A 24,820-nucleotide genomic window follows, 5' to 3' on the forward strand; every position below is an offset into this window, starting at 1 on the left:
GCCCAGAATCTGGCTCTTTGCCTTCTATTCTGTTTCAGATTTTCAGGTTTTTCTGGTTCTTGCTTTCTTAAGAGCATGGGAATAATGGTGGGGCTTACAGTAAATGGAGGACAGACAGTCTTCATTTTTAAGATATAATTAGAGTTCAAGGAGAGATCAATAATAGAGGATCTTGTGCAATTGTAGTAACTTGTGACCATGATTCCAGCCTCAAAATTTTGTGAATTTCTCTGCAAGGCTCTGCACACAGATGCATATACACATTCTATAGAAGTGTACAGCTTATAACAGTTGGCTGAGTCCACCTTAAATAAACTGCCACTGGATTAATACAGGGACTCTATACCAAATCACTCTGGGGTGGAGGTGTGGGAGGCGGTTTCCTCAGTACCTAAATGAGAGCAGGAAGCACTCATGGTATTTGGGGTATTAGAAAAAGTTCTAACTTTTCTGGTGCCCATATGCCCTTCCCAAGCCCCTGCCACAGTCCCCACCAGGGAACAAGGAATGGCCTGCGTCTGATCTCAAAGTATGCCTTTTAACTTGCTTGAAACTGGCCTCATGGCAAAAGAAAGTAAAATGAGATTGATATTCATTTATACCAAGTCAGGAATGGCTGAGGGAGACTGTGGTTATTTGATCAGGAGGTATAATTTCCTTCCCTCCCAGCATCGCCTAATGAAATAGTTGGCACTTTTCAGAAGGGAACTGGGAGGAGTAACAGGGAGAATAGTGTCTGCCAGTCACAAAGTTGTGCTTCTGCCCAAACCTTAACAAAACATCCCCAATTCCCAAAGGCTGTATACAACAGTCTGGAAATCTGAGAATTTACTCATCCCACTTGGTCTGGTTGGTTTAACTTTCCTGGGAACTCTGTGCTCTGTGAGTCTAGTTTTAGTGAAACATCAGTATTAAGAGAGGGAGGCCCTTGCATTTTCCCTCCCTTCCTCTGAAATGTTGGGGTTATGGGAAGAATGGGATGGTCAGGAAAGGAGACGCCATGGGCAGCGTAATCTGGAACACCATTTTCAGACCTCACCCTGGGGTCTAGGTGCTGGCCTGTTTACAGGGGAACATACTGGCGAGGGGCATCCCATTCATAGGACACAGGGAAACCAGTCCTCCCAGGGCAATGAAGGACAGGTTCAAGGATTTGGATAGTAACTCTGTAGTGGTCACTCCACATTGAAGAGTTCAGAATCCAGGATGGGTGCAAATGTGGTGGTTATGACTATAGGTTTTCTATTTCCTGTGTCAACCCAATTCCCTGGGAATAGAGACATCTATGAGAGAACTGGGTATCCTCATGGTCTATTTTAGAAACTAGAAAGAGCAAAATAGTGGTGACCAAGGTCCTAGGTTAAGTCTAAAGCTGCCAACAGAAAATCACCATAAAAAAAAACATGGCTTCTTTCAATGGGTTGGTAGAGACCCCAATATAAAATGATTCCTGTTTCCTGTATGTCTGAGGACACAGACCCTAAGGGGACCATCTGAGAGTATTGCCTTAGGGAACTTGTTAGGTAGAAAGTTAGAAAAGGAAGGGTCTCCAGCCTCAAATCACCAACCTTTCTGGTGGGGGTAGGAGGTTGTGGGGAGTCTATCCATCCAACTTCATGATCCTTCTACTGTGAGTCTCTAAGCACAGCTGAGACCTCTAAGCCTTTCAGCCTAATCTTCCCTCCCTTCTCCCATCCTGGCTTAAGGGGTGTGTATATAATGCTGTGGAAATGGGATGAGGTGAAAGGGGAGAATGGGAGGAAAACTTGGACTCCAGTTGGCCTAGACTACCCACAGGCCACTGGGTTAAAGGAGAGAGCATAAGGAATGGGTGCATCTGGAACTCTCCAGTAAGCCTGGGTAATGTGCTCACCCAGAGTGCCAAAGAAAAAAGAAGCAAGACTAAAGGGATAGGGAGGTGGGAAACCAAGCTATCAGACGTTGCTGATGCGCACACTAAGGGCACTGCCCTCCTTCTCAGCTTGTTCCCTGAATGACTCCTCCAGCTTGAGCTTTTCGGGGTCTCCATAGCATACAGTGCTGTCACGTAGGCCACTAGGAGGGGCCACTTTCACAACTTGGTCAAAAAGGCTGAAGTCAGCTATGTATTTGCCACTGGCTGACAGTGAGATGGCAGGTGTGAACTCATAGCCCCAAAGAATCTCCTCTGGCAGGTAGGAAGTACGCACTTGGCAGGTGGCACTAGTGGATTCCACTGTCCCACTTAGAATCAGCACCAGCTCAAAGTCACCCTCACCACTGCGAAGGGGGAGGTCTTTTAAGGGACTGGTCTCATCTACCACATGGTAGAAGGTAAGGGGTAGAATGAGGAAGGGGCTGTCAGAAGCCGTGTCTACTTGAAAAGTCACGTTGACCTGGTTCAGCCGGATATTCTCACCCTCCTTGGTCTGGTGGGTCTGAAGCAGTTTGCCAGTCACCTGGCAGCCAATGAGAAGGCTCTTACGCATGTTGGCAACTCGAATCATAAGGCAAGGCTTCCCATTGTGGGCAGCTACAACCGCATGCTGGCTGAAACGGATGGTTTCAGCCCGCTTCTTGGGCCGAGCAATCTTCGCCAGGAAGGTACCTGTGATGAAGATTTCCAGGATGGTGGTGAGCACCAGCTGAGCAATCAGAAGTACGATGGCCAGTGGGCACTCCTCACTGATGTAGCGGAAACCATAGCCAATGGTGGTCTGGGATTCAAGGGAGAAGAGGAAGGCCCCAGTGAGTGTGTGCACCTGTACCACACAGGGGGTATGGTTAGCTGGGGGGCCCAGCTCCAGCAGGTCCCCATGGGCTACAGCTACCAGATACCACACAACGCCAAAGAGGAACCAGGTGCCCGCAAAAGTCGCAGAGAAGAGCAGAAGCTTGTAACGCCACTGCATGTCGATGAAGGTTGTCCACAGGTCCTTGAGGTAGAGGAAGCGCTTGTCAGCAATGTGCTCCATTCTCACATTGCTGCGACCATCTTTTGTCAGAACTCTCCGCCGTCGTATCCCTGGGCCCATTAAGGGCCGGCTTTCTGTCTGAGTGGTCTGACTGTAATATACCTTGGCAACTGATGTCATCTGGAGGGAGCAAGACAGTATAATGGAGGTTATTGCAGAAATCCAGCCAACTCCTAGCCACCACCCCATGGGAAGGAAGAAGTAACATTCATTTTGATACCACTGATTTGTTATTTTATTAGTAAATATTTATTGAGCACTTCCTATATGCCAGGCACAGTGCAAGATGCCGTTAAGTCAAAGATGAAAATGACATCATCCTTGTTCTCCAAGAACTCACAGCCTAGTGAGAAACACATGTGTTCAGTAAACAAATAATTACAATACAATCTAATATTTGTAATTCTTAGGAGAGGCAGAGGGGAAAGAGTAATATGTTCACAGTTCCTTGAAGGTGGGGCCAGAGTAAAGAGGGGCTCTACTGGTCTCCATTTACCACAAAACCAATTCTTTGAAGCTCCCTAATTCTGAATCCTTCCCCACCCTCATGAATGACATGAGCAAGAATGACTACCCTGTTGAGATTCTTGCAGGCCAATCCCCCTTAACACTCACATACCCTTAATTTCTCCATTCTTTCCCCGAGCCCCAAGTCAATACTCAATACTAAGATATTCATCTGACTCAGAAAACAGCAGAAACTGCCCATTCTTCCACCCTTCAAGATGTTCTCTAAGCACCCAGCCCATTTCAGTAGGTATTAGTATTAGTATTAGTATTAGTATTAGTATTAGTATTAGTATTAGTATTAGTATCATCATCATCATCATCATCATCTATTTGCATCATCTGGGCAACTCTGGCCTGGGTTAGGATCTGGAGTAGTATTAAGAAGAGCACAGACAGGACAAAAAGAGCAAGAAAAAATAAGCAATGGTGGAGGAGAAGCAACAATCCATTTTCCCAAGGACTGGGAGAAATGCCCAATTGGAGGCGGCAAAATTGTCTTAACTGAGTGAAGTGGGAAGATTAAGAGTGTATGTTAGTGGCTATGTCTGCACAAGCTTACATCCTGATAGTAGAAAGTGGGACAGGCTCTGAAATAGGAGACAGCTCACTTAATTTAAGGCATCTGGCATCCCTGCCCAAAGAGTAACTTGTACTTTTCCAGCAGAGAAAGAATTTAAATCACTTGAGCTCTTTGACTCTGGAGCTGATGGCCAGATCTTCCAGGAGGAAGAGGGTAATCTCTGCAGAGTTTGGTCCTTCTTGGAGAACAGAGAGGCTCACACATTCTCCTGTCTGAGAAGTCTGAGCCACTGTGTTTTATCATTCTTCTTCACACTGACCCCTACTCTATCTTCTCTATGGCCTTATGCCTTGAGAACTCTAAATTATTTGGGCCCATTCATATACCCACCCAAGTAGTCGCTAGATTGGAGACCACCAATGGATGAGAATCCCAGAATGTTCAGAGGCAACAGGAGCCCATTTTACCACCACCCATTTGGGACATTTGCCCAAGAGAGACTACTCAGTCAGATCTGAATGTCATCACTTCCCAATATCTTTAGCTACTTTGGAGCAAAAGCAAAGCTCTATAGTTCTGAAGTTTGAATAATTATTTTTTTATAACATTTTTATTGATTTTTAGAGAGGAAGGGAGAGAAACATCGATGTGAGAGCAAAACATTGATCAGCTGCTTCCTGCAGGTTCTCTACAGGGGATCGAGCCTGCAACCCGGGCATGTACCCTGACTGGGAATCGCACTGGCAACCTTTTGGTGCATGGGATGATGCCCAACCAACTGAGCCACACCAGCCAGGTTGAAGAATTCTTATTTAGATCCCTAGTAAAGCCCCATTCAGTACTCAGTAGTAGTAGAAATATTAAGAAACAGCCACCAGCCCTGGCCGGCTTGGCTCAGCGGTTAGAGCGTCCTCCTGCGGTCCGGAGAGACCCAGGTTCGGTTCCCGCTAAGGGCACGTACTTTGGTTGCAGTTTGTCCTCGGCCCTGGTTGGTCGTGCGGGTGGCGGGCACTCGATGTGTCCCTTCACGTCGATGTTTCTCTCTCTCCCTTCCTCTCTCTCCCTCCCACTCTATAAAAAAAAAAAAAAAAAAGAAAGAAACAGCCACCACAATGCCTGCATCTATATACTATGTTAGTTTACATATTAGTATGCCCTCTCATTTGATCCTCAAACTCTTGAAAAGATATAAAAACTCTCTAAGAGATCTAAGAGATTTTGAGGAACTCTTAGAGAACAGAGGAAGTGCTGGAAAGCTCTGGATGAGTGAACATAATTTTAAATTTCAATAAGAAAAATGAGGTACATTTCACAAACTACAAACAGGTGAGATATTGATCCTAGACAAGATTCTAGAATGGAACATTAAGATTGTGAGTACTTGGGTAGAGTGGAGGAAAAGCAGTTATCAGTAGGACCTACCTAGGATTACTAAGAACAAGTCATATCAAACTAACCTAATTTCCTACTATAACAAGGTTAACAAATTGGCAAATCCGAGAAATGCAATAGATAAAACACATCTAAGCAAAATATTTGACAAGATCTCTCATTATGTCCTTCGGGATACAACAGAGAAAAATGAACAGAATGCTACTATAACTACGTAAGTTAAAAATAAAAATAAAAATCGGTGGTACTGGTGAGTGGATCATGATAGCCTGGAATCAGTTTTATAGTGATATACCAGAAAGCCTTATCTGTGGGCTTGCCCTTTTACATGTGGCCATCAATTATGTGGATGACACAAAGCTTGGACAGATCTCAAACGAAAAACTGGGAGCAGAATTTGGATCCAAAAGGAGATAGAGGAATGGGCCAAATCTAACAAAAATGATAAATGTTGGATTACATATTTGTGTCCAAAAATTACCTGAGCAAGGTCTGAATTGGAAAGCAGAACCATGACAATAGATTTTGGCAGAAAATAATCATGTATGAATTAACTATGTGTATTGGTCACCAAAATAGCAATGCAATTTTAGGCTACTTTAGTTGAATTGAAGTATCTATAATAAGGAAGTAGATGATTCTGTTCTGCTCTGTTTCACCCACACCTGCAATATGGAGTATCAAGAACAATCAGCTTATGAGAAGATTCAGAACCAGAACATAGAAGAAATGGTTGAAGGAAATCAAAGTTTAATCAGGAAAAAAATTATCTGAAGGATATGATGGCTGTGTGCAAATATTTTGTTTGAAGGGTTTGGACTTTTCTTTGAGCTTCAAGAGGAACAACAGGACCAGTGAGTTCAAACCACAGGGGGTAAGATCTAGATTGACATGACAAAGAACACTGTAACAATGAGGACATCCAAATGTGGAAAGAGCTTCTCAAAAGGTAGTGACTTCTTGTTCCTGGAGGTGTTCAAGGATAGGTTAGATGAGTATTTTTCAGAGATTCTTTAGAGGAGATTAAAGCTTTGGTTGGGAGATTGAAAGACTGTCTTTAAGCTTCCACTCACAGATATAAAAATGCCTGCCTCCTCCTCCCCATCTCTACCCTGGCACTTCCTATGGTGACCTTCAGGGATTCTTCATCGAAGTCCAGCTTTGTTTGTGCTGAGCAGAGATTCTGCATGTCGGGGGCGGGGGGGGGGGGGGGGAATGGAAGCTCCTGGGACACGAGGAAAGCCTTGCTTATCATTCCCAAAACAATAGTCTCTGATTACAGATCACTTTACTATCTATAAATATGTAAGTTGACCCTGCACCATGAGGTCAATAGAAAAGGCACCATTAGAAACTAAGGCTCAGAGAGATTTGCCCCAAGTTGATTAATGGTAGAGTCTGGCTCCTGGTCCAGAACTTTGTAAGTGTAGCAACTATTTCTGAGTTACCCAGGTTCATTCTCATGGGTCTTGTGTTTTCAGGAGGTGCCTCTGTGGTACCCTGTATGGAGGATCACAGCTGAGACAGAGAAGACAGAGCCTGGAGCTTCTAGAGCCCAGTGTTGAGGCTACAGACTTGTGGGCACTGGAGATTTGAGCTACTGGCTAAAACTCTGTTGTGATTGCTGCCTCCAGCTGTGTGCCTGCTGTTGTTAACCTTTAGATCTGCCTCCTGCAGCTGTTATCTGCAGCTCCCAGCTGTTGTGCCACCACCCACGGCCAAGCAGCTTGTACTCAGCGGTGAAAAGAGTCAGAAGCAGATAAACAAAATCAGCTACACTCTACTACCAGCTGGCCAGGCCCCTGGGAAAGGAGCAAGCCAAAGTTCTGGAAATGGTTACTGTCCCACCTGAAACACTTGTACTCTTTCCTCTAGAGGGTGCTGTTTCCCCAAACCAGTCCCTGTCATGCCAGGGACAGGATCTGAAGAATTCTGAAGACAAGAGCAGCCTCTGGGTGGTGAAAAGAGACAGAAACAGAGATGTTAGTTCTTTGTCCTCTAAAAATTGAACTAATGATTCTTCCCCTGAAACAAAGGTCAGGCATACCTACAGTGATATCCTGCATGTTCCCTCACCAAATACCATTCACACCTCTTGCTTCATGCCTGTAGATCAACCCAGAGCTTGCTTTCTTTACCTGAGAGCTCATGGGTCATTAATTCTCCAGAATGAATAGATGTATCAGAGACTGGAGTACAGGACTGCCCTGGAGTAAGAACACTGCTCTGGTGCCTTGTAATGAAACGTGATCCATGGCTCTCCACTGCTGTTGGATAAGCTGCAAGCCTCTTGATTTGGTCTCTACTTACAGGCTTTTGTTTTACCACTTTCTACATGGACCCTGGACTCCAGCCCTGTAAAGAGCATCACTTTCATCCTTTCTGCTTTTGGACCTGCTTTCACATTGACCCGCTTCATGCCTATCTGAAGACAGCCTACATGTCTTTTATAACTCAAGTGTTAGTTGCCCCTTTGAAGTTTACCTTCACCATCAAAAGGATAGTTTGTCTTCTCTGTCTCCTCACCTCCACCTCAGCATGGGTTTACTGAGCAGGGTCTTGCACACTTTCCTATTTTAAAACATCATAATTGGATCCAGCAATTCCACTTCTGGGAATATATCCAAAGAAACCCAAAACACAAATATGAAAGAATATATGCACCTCTATGTTAATTGCAGTGTTACTTACAATAGCATCCCAAATGCCCATTCGTGGATGAGGGGATTACAAAAGCTGTGGTACATTTACACAATGGAATACTACTCAGCTGTAAAAAAAAAAAAGAAGGAAATCTTACCCTTTGCAACAGCATGGATGAACCTAGAAGCATTGTGCTAAGTGAAATGAGATAGTCAGAGAAAGACAAGTATCATATGATCTCACTTATATGTGGAATCTAATGAACAAAATAAACTAACAAAGTAGAAACAGACTCAGAGAACAGACTGACAGCTGTCAGAGGAGAGGAGTGTTAAGGTGAAAAAAGGTGAAGAGATTAAGCGAAAACAACAAAACCCTCATACACACAGACACAAGTATGGTGATTTCCAGAGGGAAAAGGGTGGGAGGAGGTAGAAGAGGGTAAAGGGGGGATAAATGGTGATGGAAGGAGATTTGAACACAATACAATATATAGATGATGTGTTAGAGAATTGTATACCTGAAACCTATATGACTTTACTAATCAATGTCACCCCAATAAATTCAATAATAAATAAATAAATAAATAAATAAATAAATAAATAAATAAATAAATAAAATCATAGTGCTTTGCAATGTTGTTACCAACATTTGTCTTCTGTAAGTTCTTAATTTAAGGCCACAGGCCATTTCCCCAGTACCGAGTGCAGTTGGTTAAGAAAAATGGAGTAAATGAATGGCTAAATGCCTGATCTGGACAGAGGCCCAAGTGAGGGCAGCCTTGGTCTACCTCACAGGAGGTGCTTTGAGTTTATGGAAACCTTCAGGCACTCCACAGCAGAGTGGGAGGGACCCATGTTTACACAGGCTCCACTAATGCTGCAGATGTTTACAAATCCTTTTTTCAAAAACTAGGAGAAAGCAAGCCCCAAGGCATCAGGCCCAGCTCTCCTCCGGGTCAGCTGTTCCCTTTGCCTGCAGTTGGAGAGGGAGAATGAGCCTTGTAAATAGCTGTGGGCATTAGAGTGGACTGTGTCAAATTAAGTGACTAGAAAGGAAGCTTCAACCCCCTCCCATGGGCAGTGGTGGAGTGGGCAGTGGTGGAGGGGGCAGGGGAGAGTTGTACACTTTCTGAAACCCAACATGTTGGAGGGGCAGCGACATACCCCTGAGCAAAGAACTTTGTGTTTTCTCTGTGGCAAGAGCAACTTGACTAAAAGTACCTTTGGGTACTAGTACTAAATGCATTGATTTCCAAATGTGAACAGATTCTCTTCTTCTACCTGCTGCCCCATTTTGGTTTTGTAAATAGCTTATGGTGCCATCATCCTCTGAGTTACCAGAATGAAAACCCTCGGAGCATCTCTAACTCTCCTTCCACATCCCAGCAGTCATCGGTAGTCACGTGCTGTGTTATTGTGCCTCTTCAGTTCACTGTCTTAATGTCGTTTGGCTAAATCTCTGCATTGGCTCCTACTCCTCTCCTGTCTCCACTCCTTCTCTCCTCAGATTCACCCTACTCTTCTACTGGATTACTCTTCCTCAATTAGATCTCTAATCGCAAATCCATGAGCATGTATCCAGTGCTTTACAAAGAACTTTCACATTTCATTCTCATGGCATTCCTATAAAGTACTATGATTATAATCCTTATTTTATGATTGAGAAAACTGAAGCTCAGAGAGATGATGAGACTCAGTAAATTGTGGAACTGGACTCATGCTCACGTCCTCTGTCTCCCAAATCCATTCACTTTTCATCACACTATAAATGTCTCAGTTCTTTCCCCAACTCAAAAGATTTCAATTTCTCTGTTTCATCTACCAAAGAGAGGTCAGACTCAGTCTGGATATATGGCCTTCCTTGATCTGCTTCTAAACCTCCTTTCCAGTCTTACTTCCTATCTCTTCTTTCCTGTGGTAAGCTTCAGGCAAACGAACTGTCCCCTGCTTCCTGTTGTATATACCCATGTTCTTCTCTCTTCCTGGCCTCCCCTTTCTCCTTATTTCTACATTTCCAAGATCACGTTCAGAGCCCAGTTCAAATGGTCCCATTGCCATAAAGCCTTCTCTTATCTCCATGATCTTAATACCTTCCTTTTCTGACTATGCATCTATATATACATATACATACAGTTAACCCTTGAACAACATAGTGATTAGGGGTGCTGACCACTTACAGTCAAAAAAGTCAGTCTTCCACATACACGATTCCCAACTGTGGATCAGAAATACAGTTGAGCCCTGGCTGGGTGACTCATTTGGTTAGAGCATTGTCCCATAAACCAAAAAGGCTGCAGGTTTGATTCCTGGTCAGGGCACATACCTAGGTTGTGGTCAGGGTGCACACGGGAGGCAACCAATCATTGTTTCTCTTTCACATGGATGTTTCTCTCTCTCTCTCTCTCTCTCTCTCTCTCTCTCTCTCTCTCTATCTCTATCTCTATCTCTATCTCTCTCCCCCCCCCCATTCCTCTTTCTCTAAAAGTCAATAAAAAACATATCCTCAGGTAAAGCTTTAAAAAAAACAAAACAAAAAAAAAAAAACAGAAAAGAAATACAGTTGACCCTTGAACAAAGAGTTGAATTGTGTGGGTCCACTAATATGCAATTTTTTTCATCAAATACTGTAAATGTATTTTCTCTTATAATTTATTAAATAACATTTTCTTTTCTCTAGCTTACTTTATTGTAAGAATACAGTATATTATACATACAACATACAAAATATGTGTTAATCATCTGTTTCTGTTGTCAGCAAGGCTTCCAGTCAACAGCCGGCTGTTAGCAGTTACGTTTTTAGGGAATCAAAAGTTACACGTGGATTCTAAGCTGCCCCCAACTCCTGCATGTTTCCTACCACACGGGAAGACCCATGCAGTTTCAGCTGCGTTTTTGTGCATTCATAAACTTTTGTTTTTCTTTTTGTGTTTTAGCATCTACTAGGTGCCAGATTCAAAACAAGACACTGGAATATGGAGATGAATTAGATGTAGATTCTGACCTTGAGGACCTTATAATCTAATAAGGGAGGCAACCATAAACGAGGTATGAAGTGCTGAGGCCATAGAAGGGGTATCCATGAAGTGCTAGGGGAGTTTGCAAAGGGGATGGTGACATTAGCCTAAAGGAGCAGGGCTGGGAAGGAAGTTAACATGCATTCATTGGGCACCTATTACATGCTAGGCACTGGGCAAGGTCATTGGTGATTTTTTTATGCTAACTCATAATATTCCTGAACCAGCCATTTATCCTAGAAAACATAATAACTAAGTAACAACCAGGAGTTGGATTTTTCCTGCAGATCTGACTGTCTCACTCAGGGAAGACTTTATAGAGAAATGTGGCAATGGGACTGGACCTGAAGGATAAGCAAGATTTGGACCCTTGGAGATTGGGGCTTGGGGGTCAAAGAGAAGGCCCTTCTAGGGAAGGGGGAGCAGTATGAGCAAAAGGTATTAACTGAGGAAACCCAGGGCCAGCCAGGGGGCAAGAGCCATTTGTTTTGGTTGAAGTTCTTGGAGCACATGAGAGATTTTACAGTACAAATTAGAGAAACTATGATGTACTCTGATCTGTAACACCCTCCTGTTTTATGTGTTTGAAGGTCAGGTCGCTAGAATGAGGGACAACCGCCCCAGTGGAGTGGAGCCCTGTGGCCTCTTCCCCTGGTGCTCTGGCCTGTTGGATGTCCTTTCCCAAAGCCACCAGGTGATCTCTCTTTCCTTCCTGTGGAATCCTTCCTCTTTCTAACATTCAGTTCAAGGAAATAGAATGAGAGAGAAGGAGGGAACTATCATTTACCGAAATGCCTGCTTTAGACCAGCAAGTCACATTTTCTGCAACGACTCTGTAAAAGAGTTTTCCTCCTCATGATGGCTGATGAAACAGGTTCCGAGAGCCCAGGTGACAACTTACAAGTAGCTGGGCTGAGATTAGAACCTCAGCTGTGTTCCAAAGTCCCTTACACGATGCCTTCAAGGGAATCCTATCATGAATTTGCCTTCACTGAGCACGTCCAACACTCAGCAACCAGAGTTGACACCTGGAGCACACTAGGAGGTAAGCAGGGGCCAGCCTGGTACGAAAACTCACTGGCAGTGATGCCCAGGAGTGCATGATGGTTGGTGGTGAGGTTCTTATTTTTGCATTATCCCGAGTTCCTTCTCCTGGGCTTGCATGGCATGTCTTTATTCTCCCCATTTCCTTCCCTTGGGCTCTGCTCCCAGCTCTCTCCCCATGTCTTCTATCATCTGCTCTGCCCCACTTGCCGCCTCTAATATTTCATGCTCTTACTAAAGTGTTTCCTCCTTTGTCCTCCTTTGCACCTTCCTCTTTGTCTTTTCATTCCCTACACATCTGTCTGGACTGTCCCTTCTTCTCATGGTTTCTTCCGCCTCCTGTGTTGTATCCTGGAGAGCTGATTTTTGAAGATGGTAAGATGGAGAAATAGTATGCTACCCATCTAATCACAGCTCTGACCTTCACATTCTGTACCAAGCTGTATCTCCATCAACAGGTCCACATCAGCAGAGACATTCTAAGCCGTGCAGCCTCCGAGTCTCCCTAATTCTTACCTCTAGAAAACAGCTTCTCGATTTAGGAATTTGGAAATAGGGTCAGATAGAAAGTTTTCACTATAACTATTAACTAATCCAACTATTCTAGGTTTGAAAGTATTCCTGAACCACTCACTGGGGGTATAGATAAATGGGCAGGTAGATAGAAATAGGGAGTGGTGGTACCAGCTCACCCCATCCCAGTATCTGCCCAACACACCCAAGTGCTCTGTGTTGGGGGAGCCCTGTATACAAACAGACACATCTGAAGCACTATGAGCCTCAGAAGCTGAGGCTAGGCTGGTCTCCGAATCCACACTCGTCTCAGACAGCTGAGCAGGGTGCGTGCCCCACATAACATTCTGCGGTGGAGTGCGAGAATCAGACACGCCAGGAACGAAGAGGCAGCATTGCCTGGCGGAAAGTGAGTGGACCGGGAAGCAAGAGACATAGGAGCCAGTCTCAGCTCTGCCAGTGACTAGCAGTGACCTTGGGCAAGTCTCTAAACATCACAGCCTTTATGTCCTCGCTGGTGGAGTAGGGGCATTGTATTAGTCTCACTTGTCTCAGGCCAGTGTGCCAGGAGGTACTCCAAGCCACGGGATTACATTTCATGTATTTTCCTGAAATATCCATTTTACTCAAAGATTTTAAAGTAAAATCTTATTGTAATATTAAATGACCTATTATAGAGTAGAATTTAAAAATTTGCATAATTTTAAAAAATGAATTTCAGAGATATCCAATGTGTGGCTCACGCTTGTATACTTGGGGTATAATTCTCTCTCCTCTGCCTTTCAGAATGAGTTGGGTCAGTTTGGGAGACACTGTGTTCAAGGATGATCAAGGTCACTTCCTGCTTTAAAACTCTAGTCCAGCCTGAGTCCTTTCCACTGCAGTTCCGTCCCATCCTTCCCACTGGCCTCAGTGGAGAGGAAACAGCTACTCAGCCTCCTCTCACCAACCATGTGTCTCTTTTTTTGGACATGGAGCCTTGTATAGCAACCTCGGAAGCCTCCAGAAGAGGAGACCAGTTTGCACTGGGGAACAAAAGGAGACATTTCTGGGTTTTAAGTGTTCTCAATGTCTCAATGGCCTGGGGTGGGGGGGAGGGGGTAATAAATAAATAAATAACAGGAAGGCCAGTAAGAAAAGCACTATAGGATTATGTAAGCCCTCAAGGTTGGAAGAAGAATAGAGTTGGGTTTGGGGTTCTTTCCAAACTTGATGTCTCTATTCATGAATCTCCCTCCTGTCCTGCCCCAAAGAGAAATAAATAAAAGTAAAGCGGATGCACACAAATCTTGAGGTGGGGAGAAAGAGGGCAGTGTGTGCCCAGGGCCTGCCCAGCCCGCTGAGTCACCCTTGCCTCTGCCCCCACCCTCAGGTCTCCGTCCCCTTCCCTCCCATCCTCTAGCCTCGGCCTGACACCAAGGCCCTGGCCCAGGGAAGAATAGGCTTTTCTTCCCTTGTGTCAACGTTTGGAAAGTTCTCATAGTCTGATCAAAGGAAAGGATAAAAGCTTTCAGAGCATTTCCTGGGAGCCTGTGACCTCTGTCTGGCCCTTCTGACCCCCCTGTGTAGTTCCAGTCAAGTGAGGGAGGGACAGAGATGGGGCCATGTCAGATGTTCTTCTCTGTCCAGAAACTGCGCCCGCCTATCAATGTGGGCTGATCAGGACCACTGCCCCTTCCTCTGCCCCAGTGTCAGGCAGTACTTTCTGTCCCTCGCAGGAAGGGAACAGCTCCTGCCAAGAATTGTCCAGAGAGGGTATCTCAGGGACCCACTCTGTCCTCAGCTGGAGAGGGAAGATGACTTGCTGGCACATGCAGCAAATGAGTACTGCCTCTTTAATGCCCCTGCCCACCCCCTCCAGTCCACTGGCAGCAAACCCCACCCCAAGTCACCACTGGGCCACAGTGTCTGCTCCTACCCACCATGTGGGGCAGCAGGCTGCACATCCTGGTCCTGCATGAGGAGCTTGGCACTGAGCAGAGTTCAGCTCAGGACAAAGGATGTACCACTGCCTCCCTAGCCCCAGCTCCAGCGATTCCAAGAGCCTTTTGGCCTGGCCCCATCTGGGTCCTCACCTCAGATGTTAACCCATCCCTCGTCACCTCCACTAAAGAGCCAGAAAAATCAGTATCAGTGCTAAGATAGAGCTGGAAGCAATGGCATTAATAGTAATAACTTCAATTGTCGTTGTTATTCTGCTGTTATCAGTAAGACATGAGACACTGAAGAGGTTCCCACGGACACTGGGGGAGACCTCAGAGGGTCTGGGCTGAGTTAGGTGGAAACAAGCGATGACCAAGATGTCAATTCAGAATCTCTTGTTCATGTGCCAGCCTGCCCTTGCTCTCTGACCAATCACTCATCATCTGGCCTCGGCTCCTGAAGACACTGGTCGAGGAGTTCACACCCGTTTAAAGATAAGAAGTATTTTCCTGGACAAAAGGACAGGGTCTCCTTGGAAGAATTTACCCCCACCCAGTTGCACTTCCAGCAGAGGAGGCTGATATCACTACAGATGGGGGTATGGGGGGCAGGAGATGAGGGGGAACTCCTGCAAACTTGAAACTTCACCAGGTATCTGCCCCTCTCTGCCCAGGACGAAACATTACTTCCCTACCACCAGGGGGCAGGGCTCCCCAGCCCCACAGGATGGCCCTTGACTCTAGAGCTTGCTGGTCTCTCATAGACTGCCCCCACACCAGCCCACTCCTTTTACTATTAGGTTGAACCTTTTGAAATTGCCAATGTGAAAAATTGGGTCCCATGTCATTAATATCAAATGTTTCAATCTACTAATATTCAATAACAATAAAAATAAGAGTATCAGCCACCTATAGACCATGAGGCTCTGCAGTCTACAAAACACATTAGAAACAATTCCTCTTGACGCACACAGCCAGGTTGGGTGGCAGCTGAGCAGCACAGAGCTCTCTCCAAGGTCACAGCTGACCTTCCAATCATCACATCCATGGGTGTTTCCTCAGTCCTTGACCCCAGCAGTCTCCCTATGGCATTTGAAACTGATGACCAATCTGTCTGTTCTGGACACTTTTTCACTGGGCTCTTCCTGTGATGGGGGAATTCACTGGTTTTGTAGAGCTTGAATAGACCTTAAGTGGCCACTTCTAGGCTTCATGACTGGGGGCAAATCACAGTTTCCATTTCCTTTATCTGCAAAAAGGACCTAATAATACCTTCCTCACCATGGTATTGGGAGAATGTGTTGAGAGCGTATATACAAGAGCATTGTGAAGCAATAAATATGAGGAGAGCCTCACTGTTACTCTCTGACATTGTCTCCAGGTTCCCTCTCTATCACTTTTTAAAAAAAATTTTCAATATATTTTTATTGACTTTTTAGAGAGAGATAGAGACAGAGAGAAACACCAATGTTTCTAGATCTCCCACATGCACCCTGACCGGGGATCAAGCCTGCAACCTGGGCATGTGCTCTGACCTGGAGTAGAACCGGTGACTTTTGGTGTCCAGGATGACACACCAGCTGAGCCACACCGGCCGGAGCCCCGCTCCATTACTTTTGATCCCTCTCTTGCGCTGTGATCTCTCCTTTGCCCTCATCTGTTGGCATTTCTCAGGGATCCACCCCGCTCTCAGCTCTAACCATCCACTCTCCTTTCCTCAGCTGTTTCCTCCCCTCCCTTGGATTCCACCTCCCTCTGCCTGTCTGTCCAAGTACGGACTGGCTCCCTCCACGTGAAGCGGTCCAGTTTCCATGTGCGCAGACTCCCGTCCTCTCTCCGCAAAGGGGAATCTCTTTTGTTTCCCTTCTTGATCACAGCGTTACTATCCATTCGGTACCCGAGGCTGGGGTTTCTCTCTTGTCCCTCATCTGGTTGGCCACTGGGTCTTATCAGTTCTGCCTCTGTGGGCTCCCCTCCATCTCCTTGGAGGCTTCCCTGGTTCCGGTCCATATTCTCTTTTGCCTGAAATATGGCGATGATCCTGCTCTCCCTGCCCCAGCCTCGCCTTCCTCGTCTCCCCCCACCTCTGCTGCCGCAGGGCCTTTCCCGTTGCTCCTGCTTCAAGTCCTCTCATGAGCCCCACCGCTCTTGTCGTGAAACCCAAACTCCTCACCCCCATTCAGAACCCTTCACCACCTGATTCCACCCTGCTTTTCACAGCCTCTCCTCCGATACTTGCATTCGCTCTGCAGGCATGCCCACGCCTGTGCTTTCGCGGTGCCTTCTGCCCAGAATGCCCTCCGCCGGGACGTGCTCTTCCTCCGTGTTGCTAGGACCCTTCGCCACACCATCAATACTGCACATCTCTGTCCTTCTGGAAAGATTGTGAGCTCTTTGAAGGCAGAGACTCTATCTTAGTTTTCTTTTTAAGCTGGTACTTTGTCATTTAACTTAATTGGTTACTATAGAAAAAGAACTTGAACCTGAAATTCCTGCTCTGATTCTGGGCTCGGAGTGTCAACACACAGCAAGTGGGCCATCACTAACCCTGTCCCTCGCCCTTGACAGATACCACCTTCATCCCAGTACTTTATTTCTCACTGAGCCTCAGAACCTTCCTCAACATGGCGATACAGAGAGCCATTCTCAATCAAATGGAGTTGGCCTAACAAATGAAACCTATTTGTTATCCTGGCATGTCTGGGTCACAGCCAAAGGTCCCGATCTATTCTTCTTTCCCACTGTTTGTCATCCCGGTCTGTGTCATTTGCTAGCTTTGGGAACTTCAGTCAATCTCTTAATCTCTCCAGGGCTCAGTTTCCTCACCTAAGGAGGCAATAAAACCTTCCATTGTGTGGTGAGGATTACATGACATAAAGTATGTGAAATCTGTAAGGCCCTTAGACACATATAAGATATTATTATTATTACCCTACTTTGTAGATGAAGGAAAGTATCTACTAAATTAGAGAAACAAGGGCTCAGACAGGTCAAGTAACCTGCTGACGGTTATTCATCTGCTGAGCCAGAACCTCTGTCTTCAGTCCTATGGTCTTTGTCACGCTGCTCCTCCGCATGCCAGTGGGATTGATGATGCTCAAGGTTAACCCTTGCTTGACTTCTCCTTTCTCTAGGGAAACAGTGACTGTGGGGGTAGGATTCACCTAGTCCCAGAATCGGAGAAAGCTTCCAACCCGCTCTGCTTCATTCCACCTCCCTGTAATGCCCAAGAGCAGGCTCCCTCCGAAACTCTCCCCCCTGCTGAGAGGTTGGAGGGTATACATGAAGAATGCTGCATGACGCCAACTTCCTCAGCTACTGCCCTCCGTCCCCTTGCCCTCCTGCTTGTCCCCAGCCTTGGTGGCTCCAGGCAGCTGGCAGGCTTCTCAAAGCCCAGTATGGCCAGGCCTCAGGAGATAAGGTGTTTGGGGTGGAGGCCAGTGAGCTAGTGAGCTGTCACCAGATATGCTCCCAGAGTCTGAGAAACCAGAGAGGGGCCACGCTGATGGGGCCTGGTCCTTAGGGTCCCAGGACTAGTAAGGTTCCTCACCTGCGAGAACAGACAGGCTCACTAGACCCCACATGAAGGCCTTTTTCTATACACTTTCTTCTCTGTGATCTTACAGGTTGTACTGGCTAGTGATGAGGGAGGGCTTGGGCCTCGTTGGTGGGGTCCAAAAGGCAATGTAGGGGAGGAGGAGAGTCACTCCTCAGTATAGAAGCACCCTCAGGAGCAGCTCCCATAGGAGGAATGTCACCTTCCCATGGTCCAGGAAGGACCATGCCCGTCTTCCCAAACAGACCTTTTTGGCCCTGGCCGGTTTGGCTCAGCGGTTAGAGCGTCAGCCCACCATCCAGAGAGACCCGGGTTCGGTTGCCGCTAAGGGCACATATCTCGGTTGCAGTGGGTCCTGGTTGGGCTGTGCAAGAGGCACCCACTCGATGTGTCCCTTTCACATCGATGTTTCTCTCTCTCTCTCTCCCTCTCTCTCCCTCCCACTCTATCTGAACAAAAAAATGGAACAATGACCTCGGGTGAGGATAAAAAAATTTTTTTTTTAAATAGATCTTTTTGGAATTGATTCTTAACCTATGTTTTGCTCATATTTTTGTCCTCCTTCGTGTCTAATACAGAGCTTTGGCTAACTCTTTCTTGGCTTAAAGGAGCCTGTAGGATTGGGCTTCTACATTTCTTTTTCCTCCCTCAGGCCCCTTTTTGGTGTGTAACATGCTTCCTCCTTGGGAAATTTTCCTTCCCAGCTTCCTACTGAAGTTTCAACCCCCCAACAGTCGGGGGCACTGATCTGGTCTCCCCATCTGCCTTTACCCCACCTTTTCTCTGGTTTCCCCAAGTCCTAACTCCACACTATCCTCTCCCTACTGTCTGCAGTGGAGGGCCAGATGGGGAAACCAAGGCGAAAGGGGGTGTGCAAAATACTTAACAGTAGGGCTCGAGGCCAGAAATTCAGAATCTTCTGTTGGAGCTAAATTCCTCTTTCACAGTGGCAGAGAGGCAGAAAACTCCTGACATGGGCCAAAACTTCCAGAGTAGGACAACTTTGGACTTGAGCTTCTCCCTGGACTGACAAGGTCCTACTGAGGAGCTCGGTGGTTTTTGGTGCCCAGCGACCAAGGACAGTGGGACTGAGACTTGGGAAAAAAGGAGAGAGTAGGAAATGGAAGATGGAGGGGAAGCAGAGGGTCACCAGCTCTTACGCCCCTGGAATTATAGGTGGGACAGAGGCCATAATAACTTGACCCCTGCTGCCCCCTCCAGTGCCGATGTTCTCTGTACTCTGTCCACTCCCTCACAAACACACTGTCCTCCAGCCACACTAAGCTCCTCTCAGCTCTTGACGAGGCTCTGCTTTCTCTTACCAACAAAAATCCTTGGCAAATAACAGGGCCTCTTCCATGGCGCTCTCCCACTTTGCTTAGTTAATTTCTATACCCACGTCAGGCCACAGCTTAGATGCCCCTTCCTCTGGGAAGCCCTTTGGATGCCCACGCCCCCAGGAGGATTGGTGGCCCCTCCTCCACGCTCCCACAGTGCCATGGACTTCCCCACCTCAGCCCCCACGACGAGCCAGGCTTGTGCTGGGAATGTGTGCACCACATCCTTCTGTCCTCCTTGGAGGCGGTAGTGCCATTCCCCTCATGTGGGGGGTGTGGAAACCAGATTCAGAAACAGCAGCTGACTTGCCCAGGGGACCACTGGAAGTGAACCCAAGTCTGCTTAAACAGAAGCCCGTGCTTTTCACCTGCCACCGTCCTGTCAGGACATCCACGCTGGAGGTGCTCGTGGTCACCCGTTCAACCCCATTTCACTGGACAAGCAGCCCAGGTCCAGAAAAGCTGAGTAACTTTCCGATGACCACACAGCTAGCTAGTAGCACATGTGATTTTAATCAGAATCAGAGTAATAACCCTGGCCTTCTTCCTCATCCCAGCCTCCCTCTTCCTACAAGACTCTGTCTTGACCCTGGGGTTCTGAAGGGCTAGGTGGTGGAGAGCCAACCTTGGAACATTATCCATTGAGCTCTTCCCCTGTCCAGCCACAGCCACGGCCAAGGAGGTGTCCAATGTGCCCTACCCATTAGCAGGTATCAGGAATCCGCCTCACCCCTGCAGTAGCTGGCCCAGATACATGTCATCAAGATCATGAAAAAACAGCAAACAGCTGGCCATTGGTAGGGGGCAGATTCAGTGATGTTCTCTACTGGGGGTGTGAAAATGGACAAGAGACTTCTTTGAGACAGCTGGAAATCCCATGGCCCCAGGGGCTCTGGACAACCTTGGAACTCTCTCCCCTCCCTAGCACCAGCCTTTGTTCAATAGACCTCTCTTTCTCATCAGGGGGTGTGAGTTCTCTACCTCTTTCCATCCTTCCCCTGTAGTAATACTTGATACCCAAGACATGCTTCCTGTTATGTCAAAATGTTCCTTCTGCTGCTAAGCAGTTTAGTCCTGTTTTTACCCTTGGTGGAGATAGAGACCCATAGGCACCCTACACTCAGGAGGAATATCAAGGAAACGGAGCCACCTTCCCTGATAGGGGTTCTCTCAACCTCTTCTCCCTCTCGGGGCTCCCGGTTCATGTACAGAGAACAACCTCTGACCCTCACACAGAGAATTCTAAGGGGGTCACCCTGGGAGGGATCTCTCTACACCCTCCCCAACTTTCTACTTGTAGCTTATCTAGTTTCCTTGTTTTAAGAGAAGGATAGGATAGGGGTGGCATGAAGACTGACGAGATGCAGAACTAGAGTCAGAGGTGACGATATCCCCGTCCTCCCTCTTTCAGCAGCTAACGGCCTGCGTGCAGCTGGAAGGGTCGGAGTTATATGTGAGGCAGGCATTCTCCACCAGGGGACACTGGCAAGGTGCGTTTGGAGGCAGAAGAACCACACCAGCATATAAGGGTGGGGGACGTGTGTTCTGGATGAGGTGGCTTAAGCCAAGTCCTGTAGCCACAGAGGGAGCGTTCTAGGTGAGCAGTAGGGTTAAGGATAGAAAGGTCCTGTAAGGGTGTGTGTCATTCTGATGTAAGGGAAACATCGTGGAGATAAGTGTTCGGTAATATTAGCAGATAAGCAAACCAAGATCAGCTTAGCTCTCCATCTGATGGAGTTTCTGCAGCTGTGACCCCATCCACCACCTCGAGTCCCAGCACAGCACTGTGCAGGCAGCCCTCAGATCCTTGGGGCCCTGGTGGCCCCTCCATCTAACTCCCTTTTTAGGGCACCTGCTCCAGGCTTTCATAAGATTCCCCAGACCAGAATAGTAGGAGAGGCATAGACGCCCCTACAGATCCGTGCACAGATGTAGAATAGTAGCAGGGGGTCAAAACCAAGCATCACGAAGGACTCGTGATCCACAGAGATCTGACTCTTAAACCCAGGCAAGAAGGCAGGGGGGCTTCTCTCCAGCCACCCGGAGTCAGGAGAGGAGTGGAGCTAGGGGGAGGGGAGGGAATGAAAGGTTTAGGCTCACTCTGCCTAGAGGCAGTGGAAGGGTCAAGGTGACCTTTTGAGGTTCTTTCTAGACCCAGAATCCTAGTTCGCTTCCTATCCCTGTCGTTCACCCTGCTCACCCCCACCCTGCCCCCACTCCTTCTCAGGGAAGGTGGGTAAAAGCTCTGTGAAAATTCCACATGGGGTCATCCAAGTAAAGCCAAGAAGCAGATAATGACCCTCAAAAATCACCAAAAAAACAAAACCCCCAAAACACCTAGAGGCAAGAAACTTCCATTCTCATCCCAGCCTTGCTACCTGGACACATCACGTCACCTCTCCCAGGGACAATGGTAACTGCCCCATCCACCTCACAGGGCCATGAGGGGCTGTGACACATCCAGATGCACTGGGCAAATGCAAGAACGGTCCCTCTGGGCCTGTGCTGCAACAGGCCGGGGTTCAGTCATCCCTGCAGAGCTCCCCAGCGCGCTTGGTCCGCTGGGGAAGGGACGGGAGCCCTGGCTCACCAACTTCTCCATGGTCAGATGGGGGGCACTGTGCTCAGAGTTCAGCAGAGGCCATGTCTGTGGTTAACGTATAAGCAAGTAGGTTTGGGCAGCCGGACATTCCCCGCCCCAGGGCCACATTCTTGAGGTCACAACAAGTGCAAACTTGTTATAACCTGTGTTGGAGCAGCAGGGGGCAGCGAGGGCATGGGGGGAGGATGGGTGCTGGGCCGCCTGAGGCTGGTGGGGGGAGTACTAGGAGCGGTGGGTGGAGGGTGAGTGGGCAGGGGCATCTGCGAGTGGATGGTGGCAGGCGTGCGGGTCTGTGGGCCTGGGCCAGCTATGGGTCTGGGCACATCCGCTCCCATGCCATGTGTGGGGCTGCATAGATGAGTGTGTGCCTGTGTGCCTCTGCATATATGAGTCCTGTGGTTGGTGGAGGAGGGGTGGCAGCCAGGCCCAGCTGGGCAAGTGGAACAGAGGAGTGGGCAGGCTGTGTCCCCGCTCCTCTCCGCCGTCGCTCAGAACCTGCATTCCAGCTTCGTCCACTAGTTGACCTTGCCCTGCCAGCTGGGGCCTCTCCCCTCCAAGTGCCCATTTCCCCAGCCTGTGGCCAGGGAGGGGGGCATACTTCCTGCCCCCCCAGCCCTGGGCCCACTCCCCTAGGCTCTCTGGGCCCTCTGGACACTGGGGCGGGATGTGGGGGTGTGGGGGGAGGCTCTGAAAGCAGGTGACTGTTCGGGGGAACTTGGGGACAGAGCCCCCATTGTGCCCGCCCCTGAGCCGCCTCAATGGAGCTCTCTGGCACAAAGGGGCTTTGACAATGGGCAGGACATTAGTATGCAGGGCCAGCCCCTCAGCCCTCTCCCTGTCCCACAGCCGGGGCGGGAGGTAGGGGCTGCTGGCCTGGTTAGTGGAGGCAGGGGTGGGGCAGGGCTGAGACTGAGCTGGTCTTAGCCCACAGGGGCTGGGGGTGGGGGGCACTACCCAGGAGACAGGGCAGGGAGATTGAACTAGAGTCCCCACACCTGCCACTCGCCAGAAAGGATTTTCCAAGTGGAAAAAGCTACAGGCACTGGTAGGGATGGGGGAGGAGGGGCTGTGGGAGGCCAGGCCCCTTGGTTCCAGGCAGGCTCTAGAAAGACGAGGTGGGCAGTCTGAGGCCACCCACTTTTTGCCTCAGTTTTACCCTTTATTCAAGGGAATTGTGTGGGCAGGAGAAGGAAAACGGAGCCACAGAGAGCAAGATGTTAAACCTAAGACTTGTCAGGCTTGGGGGCTTCTGGTGGGAGCTGAGCCTCCACAATGCAGAAAGTGTGAGCTCTCGGGGACAAGCTGGGCTTCTAACACAGGTGGTGCTGCAGCCCAGCTCAGGGGCACCTGGCTGCGGGGCCCAAGAGCCAGCACTAGCTCTTCCTCCGTGTCTGTCTGTCTGTCTCCTCATCTGCCTCAACCCCTTCCCCATGCTGGGGGGAGAGGCTTCTCTCCTCCTGCCAGGGGACCCCCAGCCCCTCCCCAACTGCACCATCACCCTCAGCACCACTGCGGCCTTTCCCAAGGTGCCCTGCCCTGTGGCCCCTCAGCACAGAGGGCAGGGTCAGGAGAGCCTGGGGAAGGCAGAGGGGCCTGGGGTGCTGGGCCACTGAGAGCAGACAGTGCTCTGGGAAGGGGCTGCAGACACCACAGGGGAGGTAGAGCTGCCCAGTCACAGACTCCCTCTGCCCTTGGGGCCAGTAACCCCAGGAGAGAGGGCTGGGCCGCTTTACAGAATTGTCCCCCACAAAGCAAGATCTTTGTGGAAAGATCTTCTGCACTTAAGCATGTCTTCTGGTTTTCTCCTCTTTTCAGTTGCTGTGACATCAGGAAGTCCTCCCTGCTGTCTGCCCTCAAGGCTTCCTGACTTACTCTCATGGGCCCCGACTGGCTCACCTGAATTGCTGAGGGAAAGGTAAGGTCTGCCTCCTTCCCCCTCTCAGGACCTTGGATTGCCCCCTCCACTGGAGAAGTCTGGTGGAGAGCATAGGGCTAGGAGTTAGAACTCCTGGGTCCAGGGCCCAACAACCCTGTTAACTCCCTGGGACCTGGCACAAGTACTTTCCCTCTCTGGGCCGAGAAGCCTCTTCTACAATGTAGAAAGAATCACCTCTGTAGCTCCCTGCTTTCTGGGCAGATGGGCAGTGAACTTGTAGGGTAAGGATCTGGAGTTTAACAAGAGCTCGCGTGCGTGGCCGGTGTGGCTCAGCGGTTCAAGCGTCGGCCCACGCACTGATGGGTCTCAGGTCTGACTCTCAGTCAAGGGCACGTACCTGGGTTGCAGGTTCGATCCCAACCCCCTCGGTGCTTGTGCCAGGAGGCAGCTAATCAGTGTGTCTCCCTCACACTCTCACATTGATGTTTCTCTCTTCTCTCTCCTCGCCCCCCTTCCACTCTCTCTAAAAAGCAATGGAAAAATATCCTCAGGTGAGGATTAACAAGATAAATAAATAAGCAAATAAATAAGAGCTTGCATTATTCACCACTATACTAAGCCCTTTTCTCAGCAACTCTAAAACATGGACACTTTTTTAAAGCCCTATTTTATAGATGAGGAAACTGAGACACAGAGATGTTAACGATTTGCCCAAGGTCACACAGCTAGTGAGTAGTGCAATTGAGATTCAAGCTCAGGTAGGTAGTCTGTCTCTGGGAACCCCCATGACTAACCATGGCCCCATCATTGCGTCCCTAGTGAAAACATCCAAAAGGCCATGGGCAGCTGGGGGAGATCCCCAGGACATCCAGAATGGCCGAGGGTTTTTTGAAAATGTTTCCTGAGTAAAGTTTCCTGAGACTAGTAATTCTCCA

At 48.2% G+C, this 24,820-nt stretch overlaps 1 protein-coding gene across 2 annotated transcripts in view; it reads right to left on the minus strand.

Moving 5' to 3' along the window:
* Positions 1-422: 422 nt before the first annotated feature.
* Positions 423-24,820, minus strand: part of KCNJ10 (potassium inwardly rectifying channel subfamily J member 10) — a 30,099-nt gene continuing 5,701 nt past the window's right edge. Inside the window, exons 1-2 of one of the 2 annotated variants that reach the window (XM_036272892.1) lie at positions 7,225-7,271; positions 423-3,074 (exon numbers count right to left, since the gene is read on the minus strand). In XM_036272892.1, coding sequence (XP_036128785.1) covers positions 1,935-3,074 — 1,140 coding nt within the window. In that variant the 5' untranslated portion in view covers positions 7,225-7,271 and the 3' untranslated portion in view covers positions 423-1,934. Of the gene's footprint in view, positions 3,075-7,224; positions 7,272-24,820 lie in introns of those variants that run through there. The other variant, XM_036272891.1, reaches the window with a different exon arrangement.

The sequence above is a fragment of the Molossus molossus genome, unplaced genomic scaffold (assembly GCF_014108415.1).
Source record: "Molossus molossus isolate mMolMol1 unplaced genomic scaffold, mMolMol1.p scaffold_m16_p_20, whole genome shotgun sequence".
In the NCBI taxonomy this organism is placed as follows: Eukaryota; Metazoa; Chordata; class Mammalia; order Chiroptera; family Molossidae; genus Molossus; species Molossus molossus.